This window comes from Hyperolius riggenbachi, chromosome 2 (assembly GCF_040937935.1).
Source record: "Hyperolius riggenbachi isolate aHypRig1 chromosome 2, aHypRig1.pri, whole genome shotgun sequence".
In the NCBI taxonomy this organism is placed as follows: Eukaryota; Metazoa; Chordata; class Amphibia; order Anura; family Hyperoliidae; genus Hyperolius; species Hyperolius riggenbachi.
Window position 1 is genome coordinate 565318747 of NC_090647.1, and position 14395 is coordinate 565333141.

A 14395-nucleotide genomic window follows, 5' to 3' on the forward strand; every position below is an offset into this window, starting at 1 on the left:
TCACACATTTTTGATGCCAAGAACCTGAATGCTCACAAACTTGGTCATTGAGTGACTGTGTGTCAAGGTTACAAAAAGTGGGTGGAGTCAAAACCAAATTTCACTGGTGAAATATAAACTGCAGCCACGCTTACACTGTTAATAGCAGGGTTCTCAAAGTTTGCACAGTTGGTCACTGGGTGACTGGGATTAATATTCAGGACAATGGGTGGAGCCTACAACAGTCAATCAAAATTCACCTGTTGATTTTTAAGGGGAATACTTAAATTTCTGCCATTCTTACACTGTTAATAGCAGATGCCTCAGACCTGGTACAGTTGGTCACTGGGTGACTGGGGTTCAAATTCAGAAAGGGGCAGAGCCACAAACAGCCAATCAGATTTGATTCATTTCAATGGGAATAATCAAATTATTGATACCAAGGACGCCAAAGCTCATAAACTTGGTAATTGAGTAACTATATGTCAAGGTTAGAAAAAGTGGGTGGCGCCAACAACTACATCTTTTTTCATGGGAAAAGATAAACTGCAACCATTCTTACACTGTTAATGGCAGGGTTCTCAAACTTGACACAGGTTGACTGGGATTAATATTTAGAAAGTGAGTGGATCCTACAACAGCCAATCAAAATTCACCTATTGATTTTGCAAGGGTAATATTTACATTGCTAGTGCTACCATTCTTACACTGTTAATGGCAGAGGCCTCAAACCTGATACAGTCAGTCATTGGGTGACTGGGGTCCAAATTCACTAAAGAGGATAGAGCCACAAACAGCCAATCAGATTTGTTAGATTGATTTCAGCCATTCTGTTATTGGCATGGTTCTCAAACTTGACACAGTTGGTCACTGGGTGACTGGGATTAATATTCAGGAAAGTGGGTGGAGCCTACTACAGCCAATCAAAATTCACCTATTGATTTTCAAGGGGAATATTTACATTGCTGCCATTCTTACACTCTTAACCCTCCTGGCGGTAAGCCCGAGCTGAGCTCGGGGTAAGCCGCCGGGAGGCACCGCTCAGGCCCCGCTGGGCCGATTTGCATAATTTTTTTTTTGCTGCACGCAGCTAGCACTTTGCTAGCTGCGTGCAGTGTCCGATCGCCGCCGCTACCCGCCGATCCGCCGCTATCCGTCGCGCCGCAGCCGCCCCCCCCCCTCAGACCCCGTGCGCTGCCTGGCCAATCAGTGCCAGGCAGCGCCGTGGGGTGGATCGGAGTCCCCTTTGACGTCACGACGTCGATGACGTCGGTGACGTCATCCCGCCCGTCGCCATGGCGACGGGGGAAGCCCTCCAAGAGATCCCGTTCTTTGAACGGGATCTCTTGATCTCCGATCGCCGGCGGCGATCGGAGGGGCTGGGGGGATGCCGCTGAGCAGCGGCTATCATGTAGCGAGACCTCGTCTCGCTACATGAAAAAAAAAAAAAAATTTAAAAAAAACTGATTTGCTGCCCCCTGGCGGATTTTGACAAACCGCCAGGAGGGTTAATGGCAGATGCCTCAAATCTGGTACAGTCAGTCACTGGGAGACTGGGGTTTAAATTCTGAAAAGGGGGCAGGCTACAAATAGCCAATCAGATTTGTTTAATTTCAATGGAAAAATTCAACTTGATGCCAAGGACCCCAAAGCACATAAACGTGGTTATTGAGTGACTATGTCAAGGTTAGAAACATCTAAAAACAACTAACTTTTTACATGGGAAAATATAAACTGCAGCCATTCTTACACTGTTAATGGCAGGGTTCTCAAACTTGACACACTTGGTCACTGGGTGACTGGGATTAATATTCAGGAAAGTGGGTGGAGCCTACAACAGCCAATCAAAATTCACCTATTGATTTTCAAGGGGAATATTTACATTGCTGCCATTCTTTCAGACGGACGCTTGCAGAGCGTTTACAGCCAGCGTTCAGGGCTTGGTGTTAAACGCTCCCATTCAAGTGAATGGGGGCGTTTGTACCAAGCTTTCAAGCGCGTTTACACAAACGCAGCGTTTGGGTCCCGATTTTCCCTGGCGTTCAAGGAGCCCCTGGAAGCTACATGTAGCTTCCAGGGGCGGTTAACCGCGACGGCTAATGTCCCCCTAGGGGAAGAAAAAACGCGACCGCATCCAAACGCAACACGAACGCAATGCCTCCAAACGTGACGCCTCCAAACGTCCATCTGAACCAGCCCTAAATGCTACAGTCAGTCACTAAGTGCCTGGGGCTCAAATTCACTACAGGGGCAGAGCAACAAACAGCCAGCCAGATTTCTTTGCTGGATAAACTGCTTCCATTAACACAATTTTGATGCCAGGAAGTTGGAACCTGAAAGCTCACAAACTTGGTCATTGAGTGACTGTGTGTCAAGGTTACAAAAACTGGGTGGAGTCAAAAACAGATTTCCCTGGAAAAATATAAACTGCAGCACCTTCTTCACTGTTACTGGCAGGGTTCTCAAACTTTGCACAGTTTCTTACTGGATGACTGGGAATAATATTCAGAAAAGTGGGTGGAGCCCTAAAAAGCCAATCAATATTCACCTGTTGATTTTCAAGAGGAATTTTAAAATTGCTGCCATTCTTGCGCTGATAATGGCTCAAGCCTTAAGCCTGGTACAGTTGGTCACTGGGTCACAAATTCAGAAAAGGGGCGGAGCCAAAAACAGCCAATCAGATTTGTTTTTATTGATGCCAAGGACCCGAAAGCTCACAAACATGGTCATTGAGTGACTGTGTGTAAAGGTTACAAAAAGTGGGGAGAGCGAAAAACAAAATTTACTGGGAAAATATAAACTGCAGGCCTTTTTACACTGTTAATGGCAAGGTTCTCAAACTGTGCCCAGATGGTCATTGGGTGACTGAGATTAATATTCAGGGAAGTGGGTGGAGCCTAGTATAGCTAATCAAAATTCACCTGTTGATTTTCAAGGGGAATATTTAAATTGCTGCCATTATTACACTGTTAATAGCAGATGCCTCAAACCTGCTACAGTTGGTCAATGGGTGACTGGGGTTCAAATGCTGGAGAGGGGTGGAGCCACAAACAGCCTATCTGATTTGTTTCATTTCATGGGAATATACAAATTATTGATGCCAAAGCTCACAAACTTGGTCATTGAGTGTTTGTGTGGTAGGGTTAGAAAAAGTGGGCGGAGCCAAAACCAGCCAAATACATTCCCGGGCAACGCCGGGTCATCAGCTAGTTTTAAATAAAGGTTTGCTTTGGCCATTGTACTCCACCTCAGTCTCCCATTCTTTATTTGGGTGTATCTAGGGTAGGGGTATCATGGTAGTACTGTCAGAGGTCCAGTTTACATTGCACATCTGGGAAATGTTAGCACATGCCCTTGTCAAGAATGATTTAACAAATATAAATCGCAGGCTGCGCGCGCATCTCCTGCTTGGTGGGCGGAGAGGAGCTCCGCCTTCAGTCTCCGAGCAGCGATCGCCGCTCTGGAGACTGTTAGATGGCGAATTTGCCGTCTAATTAGCATGTACAGTGCTATGATCTACAGCAGCGCTGTACAGGGGACACAGAAGCGATCCGCTGTGATAGGCTGAAGCCTATGACAGTCGATAGATGTGATAGGCAGATGGGGAGAGAAGGAGGGTCATTTACATAAAAAAAATAAAAATTTAATTTAAAAAATGTCAATAAATATTTATTTAAAAGAAACAAACAAACAAAACCGGGGGTGATCAGACCCCACCAACAGAGAGCTCTGTTGGTGGGGAGAAAAGGGGGGGGGATTACTCGTGTGCTGTGTTGTGTGGCCCTGCAGCTTAGCCTTAAAACTGCAGTGGCCAATTTAATGAAAAATGTCTTTAGGGGATTTAACACTGCGGTCCTCAAGTGGTTAAAAGGAAAGATGAAAAGACCAACTGCTGCATAGAACACTGGCACTCGTCTCAGGGTATACAGTACATAATAATAAGGACAAGGGGACAGGAAATAGCAATTCCAGCAGCGCACAATAAATATATGCTCTTTATTATGATACACAAAGTTAGCCACCTATTTAACAATAACAATAACAATAACAATAATATTTATATAGCGCTTTTCTCCCTGGGGACTTTTTACAAACTACAATGTTGCCGTTCACCACACACATACAATCCCACCACCCACACGCATATTGCACACGCCGGCCGGCAATTCCTGAGGATCGCACTCTACAATTGTCTCTTTATTTCCTACCTATAATTGCAGTGGCTGCATAGTGTAATGGTGATTCAGTAAGGAGACCTTGGACAAGACCCCCTAATACTGCTACTGCCTATACTGCCTATAGAGTGCGCTCTAAGAGCAGGGGCATAGCAATAGCCATAGCAGATGCTATGGGGCCCTGGAGCAGAAGGGGCCCAGGTGGTACTTGATGTATTCACTATTAACTGTCTTCTCAGTGCACATGGACTATGTATAGTGTACAGGGGTGTAGCAATACGGGTTGCAGAGGTTGGGGCCGCATCGGGGCCCTTGGGCCAGAGGGGCCCTCCCTCAACTACAGTATTACCTCTCTATTGTCCTGTGCTCATAATATTCACTTCTATAGATACTTTGAATAGTGGTAATCATTAACAAGCTGCTCCCCATCCCCTTCTTGCACCTCTGACACTGTAGTTGCCATTGGCAGGGATTGCTATGTATAGAGTGCTTGGGGGTAATCAGTAACAAGCTGTTCCCCATCCCCTTCTTACACCTCTGACACTGTAGTTGCCATTGGCAGGGATTGCTATGTATAGAGTGCTTGGGGGTAATCAGTAACAAGCTGTTCCCCATCCCCTTCTTGCACCTCTGACACTGTAGTTGCCATTGGCAGGTTTTGGTGCGCCGTATCAATTGTTATATATAGAGTGCTTGGGGGGGGCGCAATGTAAAACTTGCATCGGGGCCCACAGCTCCATAGCTACTCCACTGATAGTGTAGATTGCATAAGAATGTAAATTGCCAGTTAACTCATATCCATAGGGTAGGGGCAGGTGGCATAGCAAAAGAGTAGATACATATGAAGGCCCCGTGAATGTTTTGCTATGGGGCCCATGATCTCTAGTTACACTGTGTAAGTGGCTGCAGCTCTGAAGCGCATTGAGTCCGCCAGGAGAAAAGTGTGATATAAATGTTCTGTGGGACTTGTCTAGAGTTCTCCTCATTCATCAGGACAATATTGCCCCCTTGTGGCCACTTTGATAATGACCCTTCTTGCTTTTTTGAAGTTATTCAGGGCCCATCGCCACGGGCATAAATAGAAGTCAACTGGCCCCCCTGCAAGAATCTGGATGCCCCCCCCGGGTGCCCGCTCAGGGCCATTTTGGGGGGGCAGAAGGGGTTGCAGCATGAGGGTAGAGCATTGGGCATCGGCGGGGAGGGGGAACAGTCCCCCCCCCTCACCTCAGACTCTCCTCCTAGCGCTCCCCTCCAGCATCAACCACAGTGACAGCAGCGGCGGCAGGCAGGACACATACCTCCATCCACCGCAGAGGTCTCCGCTCTCCAAGTGCTTCATGCTACTTCCTGTTTAAACAGGAAGTAACGTCAGACACTTAGAGAGCGGAACCTCCGGCGCATTTCCAACTCCCCAAAATGCATCATATATTTCCACAGACATCACCTGCCAGCAACCTGTGGTTTATGGGCCCCTCTGCGGCTGCATCCGTTGCAGGGTCTATTGTTACACCCCTGTATGGCAGCCTCCCTCTTGCTACAGTTGTCCGTCTAATATGAGAGTCACACTGGCAGCATGTTTATTATCTCACCTGTCACATTAATGGACATGACAACGTCTCTGCTGACTTTGCCCACCGTATCAATAATGGCTGCTGTGTGTATGACCAGATCGACACCCTGGCAGCATCTCTGCAGCAATTTCTCATCCCGGATGTCACCCTGCAGCATTTTCACCATCGTACGTTCATGCAAGACTGCGGAGGAACAAGAGGAAACATTACACTGCTAATCCCTTCCTTCAACCGCTTTATATAGCTCTGACATATACCACAGCGCTGTACAGAGGTCACTGATCCATTCCCATCAGTCTCTGCACCAGAGGAGCTTACACTCTAATGTCCTCACCACAGTCACACACTATTATTATTATACATTTATATAGCTCTGACATACTCCACAGTGCTGTACAGAGGTCACTGATCCATTCCCATCAGTCTCTGCACCAGAGGAGCTTACACTCTAATGTCCTCACCACAGTCACACACTATTATTATTATACATTTATATAGCTCTGACATATACCACAGTGTTGTGCAGAGGTCACTGATCCATTCCCATCAGTCTCTGCACCAGAGGAGCTTACACTCTAATGTCCTCACCACAGTCACACACTATTATTATTATACATTTATATAGCTCTGACATATACCACAGTGTTGTGCAGAGGTCACTGATCCATTCCCATCAGTCTCTGCACCAGAGGAGCTTACACTCTAATGTCCTCACCACAGTCACACACTATTATTATTATACATTTATATAGCTCTGACATATACCACAGCGCTGTACAGAGATCACTGATCCATCCCATCAGTCTCTCCACCAGAGGAGCTTACACTCTAATGTCCTCACCACAGTCACACACTATTATTATTATACATTTATATAGCTCTGACATATACCACAGCGCTGTACAGAGGTCACTGATCCATTCCCATCAGTCTCTGCACCAGAGGAGCTTACACTCTAACGTCCTCACCACAGTCACACACTATTCTTATACATTTATACAGCTCTGACATATACCACAGCGCTGTACAGAGATCACTGATCCATTCCCATCAGTCTCTGCACCAGAGGAGCTTACACTCTAATGCCCTCACCACAGTCACACACTATTATTATTATACATTTATATAACTCTGACATATACCACAGCGCTGTACAGAGATCACTGATCCATTCCCATCAGTGTCTGCGCCAGAGGAGCTTACACTCTAATGTCCTCACCACAATCACACACTATTATTATTATACATTTATATAGCTCTGACATATACCACAGCGCTGTACAGAGATCACTGATCCATTCCCATCAGTCTCTGCACCAGAGGAGCTTACACTCTAATGCCCTCACCACAGTCACACACTATTATTATTATACATTTATATAACTCTGACACATACCACAGCGCTGTACAGAGATCACTGATCCATTCCCATCAGTGTCTGCGCCAGAGGAGCTTACACTCTAATGTCCTCACCACAATCACACACTATTATTATTATACATTTATATAGCTCTGACATATACCACAGCGCTGTACAGAGTTCACTGATCCATTCCCATCAGTCTCTGCACCAGAGGAGCTTACACTCTAATGCCCTCACCACAGTCACACACTATTATTATTATACATTTATATAACTCTGACATATACCACAGCGCTGTACAGAGATCACTGATCCATTCCCATCAGTGTCTGCACCAGAGGAGCTTACACTCTAATGTCCTCACCACAGTCACACAATATTATTATTATACATTTATATAGCTCTGACATATACCACAGCGCTGTACAGAGATCACTGATCCATTCCCATCAGTCTCTGCGCCAGAGGAGCTTACACTCTAATGTCCTCACCACAATCACACACTATTATTATTATACATTTATATAGCTCTGACATTTACCACAGCACTGTACAGAGATCACTGATCCATTCCCATTAGTCTCTGCACCAGAGGAGCTTACACTCTAATGCCCTCACCACAGTCACACGCTATTATTATTATAGATTTATATAGCTCTGACATATACCACAGTGCTGTACAGGGATCACTGATCCATTCCCATCAGTCTCTGCGCCAGAGGAGCTTACACTCTAATGTCCTCACCACAATCACACACTATTATTATTATACATTTATATAGCTCTGACATATACCACAGCGCTGTACAGAGATCACTGATCCATTCCCATCAGCCTCTGCACCAGAGGAGCTTACACTCTAATGTCCTCACCACAGTCACACACTATTATTATTATTATACATTTATATAGCTCTGACATATACCACAGCTCTGTACAGAGATCACTGATCCATTCCCATCAGCCTCTGCACCAGAGGAGCTTACACTCTAATGCCCCAGCACAGCAGTGCTAATGATGTGGTCAGGAGACACACAGTGAGAAGGGGACTCACTCTCGCAGGTTCTCAGGAAGTCATTATTGAAGTTCTTGTCCATCACACGGAGCTCTGAGAGTCCCGATTCCTCTTCCAGTAACATCTGGACGATTCGGTGCCCCACAAAGCCGGCTGCCCCAGTGACCAGGCAGGAGATGCCAGAGAGAGAGCCAGCAGGCATTGCAGCAGGGGGTCTCAGGGGTCCAGGAGTATCAGAGAATCGCTCACTCTGGAGGTTCTGGTGAGTTTCTGAGTAATGCTGGGAGTGAGAGATATCTGCTGTGCAGCCCAGAAATCACTGCATAGGAAGGCTCTGCCCTGTATCATAACATGTAATCTCCAATATCCACCCACCCACCAACCCCCTCTCCTCCTGTCCCTGAGGGACACATGGGGGGTGTATGACTCAATGCCAGCCCCTTGTGCCTAAACCAACATCACCCACACTTCATCAGCTTATTTTGTTGTATAGTTCATGGTATCCATACATCTAGCGACTTGGCTGCCGATCGACCATCCAATTCTATAATTGTTATCCAATCGGATGAAGATCGGTGCCGCCGAGTGCATGCCCAATCAACGATTTGACCAATTTTGGGCCGAGCAGATTGATCTGACATGCTGCAGGATGTAGGGCGGAGAATGTGGCATTACAAGGCCGATTCCGGGAGGATTTCAGCATGAAATGTACAAAAACCAAAACCAGATGCCAATGTCCTTCTAAAAAAAACCATGCTCCTCTCATATCCATAAGTGGTCAAATTTTATTCAAGTAAATTCCGGCAACCAATAAAAAACAATTAAAACCAGATAAAAAGCTCCTAAAGACTGAAGGTAATCAGTCAGCCTGTTGCCATAAATGTATACAATAATCATTCAAGTATATACAGTGGGTTGCAAAAGTATTCGGCCCCCTTGAAGTTTTCCACATTTTGTCACATTACTGCCACAAACATGCATCAATTTTATTGGAATTCCATGTGAAAGACCAACACAAAGTGGTGTACAGGTGAGAAGTGGAACAAAAATCATGCATCATTCCAAACATTTTTTACAAATAAATAACAGCAAAGTGGGGTGTGCGTAATTATTCGGCCCCCTGAGTCAATACTTTGTAGAACCACCTTTTGCTGCAATTACAGCTGCCAGTCTTTTAGGGTATGTCTCTACCAGCTTTGCACATCTAGAGACTGAAATCCTTGCCCATTCTTCTTTGCAAAACAGCTCCAGCTCAGTCAGATTAGATGGACAACGTTTGTGAACAGCAGTTTTCAGATCTTGCCACAGATTCTCGATTGGATTTAGATCTGGACTTTGACTGGGCCATTCTAACACATGGATATGTTTTGTTTTAAACCATTCCATTGTTGCCCTGGCATTATGTTTAGGGTCATTGTCCTGCTGGAAGGTGAACCTCCGCCCCAGTCTCAAGTCTTTTGCAGTCTCCAAGAGGTTTTCTTCCAAGATTGCCCTGTATTTGGCTACATCCATCTTCCCATCAACTCTGACCAGCTTCCCTGTCCCTGCTGAAGAGATGCACCCCCCGAGCATGATGCTGCCACCACCATATTTGACAGTGGGGATGGTGTGTTCAGAGTGATGTGCAGTGTTAGTTTTCCGCCACACATAGCGTTTTGCATTTTGGCCAAAACGTTCCATTTTGGTCTCATCTGACCAGAGCACCTTCTTCCACATGGTTGCTGTGTCCCCCACATGGCTTGTGGCAAACTGCAAACGGGACTTCTTATGCTTTCTGTTAACAATGCCTTTCTTCTTGCCACTCTTCCATAAAGGCCAACTTTGTACAGTGCACGACTTATAGTTGTCCTATGGACAGAGTCACCCACCTGAGCTGTAGATCTCCGCAGCTCGTCCAGAGTCACCACGGGCCTCTTGACTGCATTTCTGATCAGCGCTCTCCTTGTTCGGCCTGTGAGTTTAGGTGGATGGCCTTGTCTTGGTAAGTTTACAGTTGTGCCATACTCCTTCCATTTCTGAATGATCGCTTGAACAGTGCTCCGTGGGATGTTCAAGGCTTTGGAAATCTTTTTGTAGCCTAAGCCTGCTTTAAATTTCTCAATAACTTGATCCCTGACCTGTCTGGTGTGTTCTTTGGACTTCACGGTGTTGTTGCTCCCAATATTCTCTTAGACAACCTCTGAGGCCCTCACAGAGCAGCTGTATTTGTACTGACATTAGATTACACACAGGTGCACTCTATTTAGTCATTAGCACTCATCAGGCAATGTCTATAGGCAACTGACTGCACTCAGATCAAAGGGGGCCGAATAATTACGCACACACCACTTTGCAGTTATTTATTTGTAAAAAATGTTTGGAATCATGTATGATTTTCGATCCACTTCTCATATGTACACCACTTTGTGTTGGTCTTTCATGTGGAATTCCAATAAAATTGGTTCATGTTTGTGGCAGTAATATGACAAAATGTGGAAAATTTCAAAGGGGCCGAATACTTTTGCAAGCCACTGTAAGTTGTAAGAAAGGGCAAGTCATGCACAGAAGCTGTATGCCACAAGTACAAAAGGCATGAAAAAGTGCTGCGTAGTGTATCAAAGAGTGATCACAAATACACTAAAAACTTAATAAAAACATTGTGCAAAACTGCAAAAAATCCTAACCTAGTGCAAGACAAAAAAAAAGTGTCATTACCCTAAGTATCTAAGGCAGTAATGATATAATAAGAGTCAATAATGCCACATTATAAGGCCCTGTGCATGTACCACTTTTCACTATCTGGAAGTGGAACCAATTTGGATCCAGATACGCCTCTACAGTGGCGTCCCTACCATGGGGCGGCCAGGAGCGCTCCACTCCGGGTGTCAGCTCCAGGGGGGGTGTCATCAAGGCCTCCCCAGAAGCCTTGATGACACAGGAGGGGAAGCAGCGCTGAAGGAGGGGTGGCAGCGTCGGCGGGGAGGGGGGAGATACCCCCCCACATCTCCCTCACCTGGGTCCCCTCCTTCGGCGCTTCCCCTCCACGGGCGCCGGCAACGGGCACTGACAGTCAGTTTACCCGAGCAGGGCTACGGGAAGATGGCCGCCGACACCCGCACTGGAGACAAAAATAGACGGCAAGATGGCCGCCGACGCCATCTTGCCGTCTATTTTTGTCTCCAGTGCGGGCTTCGGCGGCCATCTTCCCGTAGCCGTGCACTGATGACGCAGCGGGAGACGGCGCGTGACATTCAAGAGGAGCTGCGGAGAGAGAGGCTGCCTGGGATTCGGAAGAGAGGTTTCATCTGCAGGTAAGTGAATGTTTGCTTTTCTTTTACAGGTGCACCGGCCCGGCCACCCACCGCTGCTGCCCACCACCTACCCACCACTGCTGCCCACCTACCCACCAGGCTACCCACCGCTGCTGCCCACCTACCCACCGCTGCTGCCCACCTACCCACCACTGCTGCCCACCTACCCAGCAGGCTACCCACCACTGCTGCCCACCTACCCACCGCTGCTACCCACCTACCCACCGCTGCTGCCCACCTACCCACCACTGCTGCCCACCTACCCAGCAGGCTACCCACCACTGCTGCCCACCTACCCACCGCTGCTCCCCACCTACCCACCGCTGCTGCCCACCTACCCACCGCTGCTGCCCACCTACCCACCAGGCTACCCAGCAGGCTACCCACCACTGCTGCCCACCTACCCACCGCTGCTGCCCACCTACCCACCAGGCTACCCAGCAGGCTGCCCACCTACCCACCTACCCACCACTGCTGCCCACCTACCCACCGCTGCTGCCCACCTACCCACCACTGCTCCCCACCTACCCACCAGGCTACCCAGCAGGCTACCCACCACTGCTGCCCACCTACCCACCACTGCTGCCCACCTACCCACCAGGCTACCCACCACTGCTGCCCACCTACCCACCGCTGCTGCCCACCTACCCACCACTGCTGCCCACCTAGCCACCGCTGCTGCCCACCTACCCACCACTGCTGCCCACCTACCCACCACTGCTGCCCACCTACCCACCAGGCTACCCACCACTGCTGCCCACCTACCCACCGCTGCTGCCCACCTACCCACCGCTGCTGCCCACCTACCCACCAGGCTACCCACCACTGCTGCGCACCTACCCACCGCTGCTGCCCACCTACCCACCAGGCTACCCAGCAGGCTGCCCACCTACCCAGCACTGCTGCCCACCTACCCACCGCTGCTGCCCACCTACCCACCACTGCTGCCCACCTACCCACCAGGCTACCCAGCAGGCTACCCACCACTGCTGCCCACCTATCCACCACTGCTGCCCACCTACCCACCACTGCTGCCCACCTACCCACCAGGCTACCCACCACTGCTGCCCACCTACCCACCGCTGCTGCCCACCTACCCACCGCTGCTGCCCACCTACCCACCACTGCTGCCCACCTACCCACCAGGCTACCCACCACTGCTGCCCACCTACCCACCACTGCTGCCCACCTACCCACCACTGCTGCCCACCTACCCACCACTGCTGCCCACCTACCCACCAGGCTACCCAGCAGGCTACCCACCACTGCTGCCCACCTACCCACCACTGCTGCCCACCTACCCACCACTGCTACCCAGCAGGCTGCCCACCTACCCACCAGGCTACCCACCACTGCTGCCCACCTACCCACCACTGCTACCCACCTACGCACCACTGCTGCCCACCTATGCACCACTGCTGCCCACCTACCCACCACTGCTGCCCACCTACCCACCAGGCTACCCAGCAGGCTGCCCACCTACCCACCAGGCTACCCAGCAGGCTGCCCACCTACCCACCACTGCTGCCCACCTACCCACCACTGCTACCCAGCAGGCTGCCCACCTACCCACCAGGCTACCCAGCAGGCTGGCCACCTACCCACCACTGCTGCCCCCCTACCCACCAGGCTGCCCACCTACCCACCAGGCTACCCAGCAGGCTGCCCACCTACCCACCACTGCTGCCCCCCTACCCACCACTGCTACCCAGCAGGCTGCCCACCTACCCACTAGGCAATCAGGCTGCTCACCCTTCACCACCTACCCACCAGGCTATCAGCTTGCCAACACTCAAATCTGCTACCGATATTGTGTATTTTGTGGTCAGATCTGCTACCGACATTGTGTATTTTGTGGTCAGATTAACTGCCGACATTGTGTATTTTGTGGTCAGTTTAACTACCGTCGTGTATTTTGTGGTCAGTTTAACTACCGTCATTGTGTATTTTGTGGTCAGTTTAACTACTGATATTGTGTATTTTGTGGTGAAATCTGGTGCTGACATTGTGTATGTTCTGGTCAAATCTACCGCAAGATTGAATGATTTTTTTCTGGTCAAATCTGCCGACATGATTGAATGTATTTTCTTGTGAAATCTGCTCACATAACGTGTAATGTCTGGTGAAATGTTCTCGCATTACGTGTATTTTATGTTGAAAGCTTCTGACATTTTGTGTATTTTCTGGAGAAAAGCTGCACAATGATGTGAATTTTCTGGACAAAAGGTTGACTAAAACTTGGGTGCACTTTTAAATTAGCTCCGCCCCATCCGGTCATAGCCACGCCGCAGGTGGTGTACCGTGGGTGGGGGGGTGTCTTTCAATACCTAGCACCGGGTGTCAAATGCCCTAGGTACGTCACTGGGACTCCTCTATCTGATCCGGGTTGGATATCCGGATCAAAAATGTTTCAATCCGAATCCGGGTCGGATATCCGACCCCAGTATCCGCCGGATTCGGATATACGGATGGAAAAACGGAAGTGGTCTTTAAATTGCTTTAAAAACATTTTTTAGGGTATATGAGGCATTTAGCATCATTATTTTGTAAAGGGAAACACTAATTGATCATGTGGGGACTAAAAATCCCCCCCCCCCCCCCAAAAAAATGGCTGTCAATTAACATCAGGACTAGGTTCCAGGAAGCGGTCGTACTGCCGCAGTTGGGGCCTCCTCACAACTCGGACAGCACAGGGACCTCCAACAAAATTACACAGCAATTGTGGTTACATATTTGGCACTTAGTGTGTTGGTACCACGGCTGTGAAAAAAATTAGAAGCTGGCTTCATGAAGATGGAGTCAGGAGGTTGTGGCAGGGACGGATCTAGACCAAGTTGCCCCAAGTTGCTCCTGGGGCAAGGTCAGGTTTTGGCGCCTAAACTGCCATTTCCCATCCACATTTTGCCGCCTTTTTAAGGATTCAACAACCTGCGCCTGGGGCAAGAGACCCGCTTGCCCCCCCCTAGATCCGTCCCTGGGTTGTGGTGGTAAAGGGTGGTGAG

General features: G+C 48.7%; 1 protein-coding gene across 1 annotated transcript in view; it reads right to left on the reverse strand.

Moving 5' to 3' along the window:
* LOC137547406 (3 beta-hydroxysteroid dehydrogenase/Delta 5-->4-isomerase type 1-like) overlaps positions 1-8436 on the reverse strand; it is a 28755-nt gene extending 20319 nt beyond the window's left edge. The window contains exons 1-2 of the mRNA XM_068270976.1: positions 8143-8436; positions 5744-5908 (exon numbers count right to left, since the gene is read on the reverse strand). Coding sequence (XP_068127077.1) covers positions 5744-5908; positions 8143-8305 — 328 coding nt within the window. The 5' untranslated portion in view covers positions 8306-8436. The remainder of the gene's footprint in view (positions 1-5743; positions 5909-8142) is intronic.
* Positions 8437-14395: the final 5959 nt, after the last annotated feature.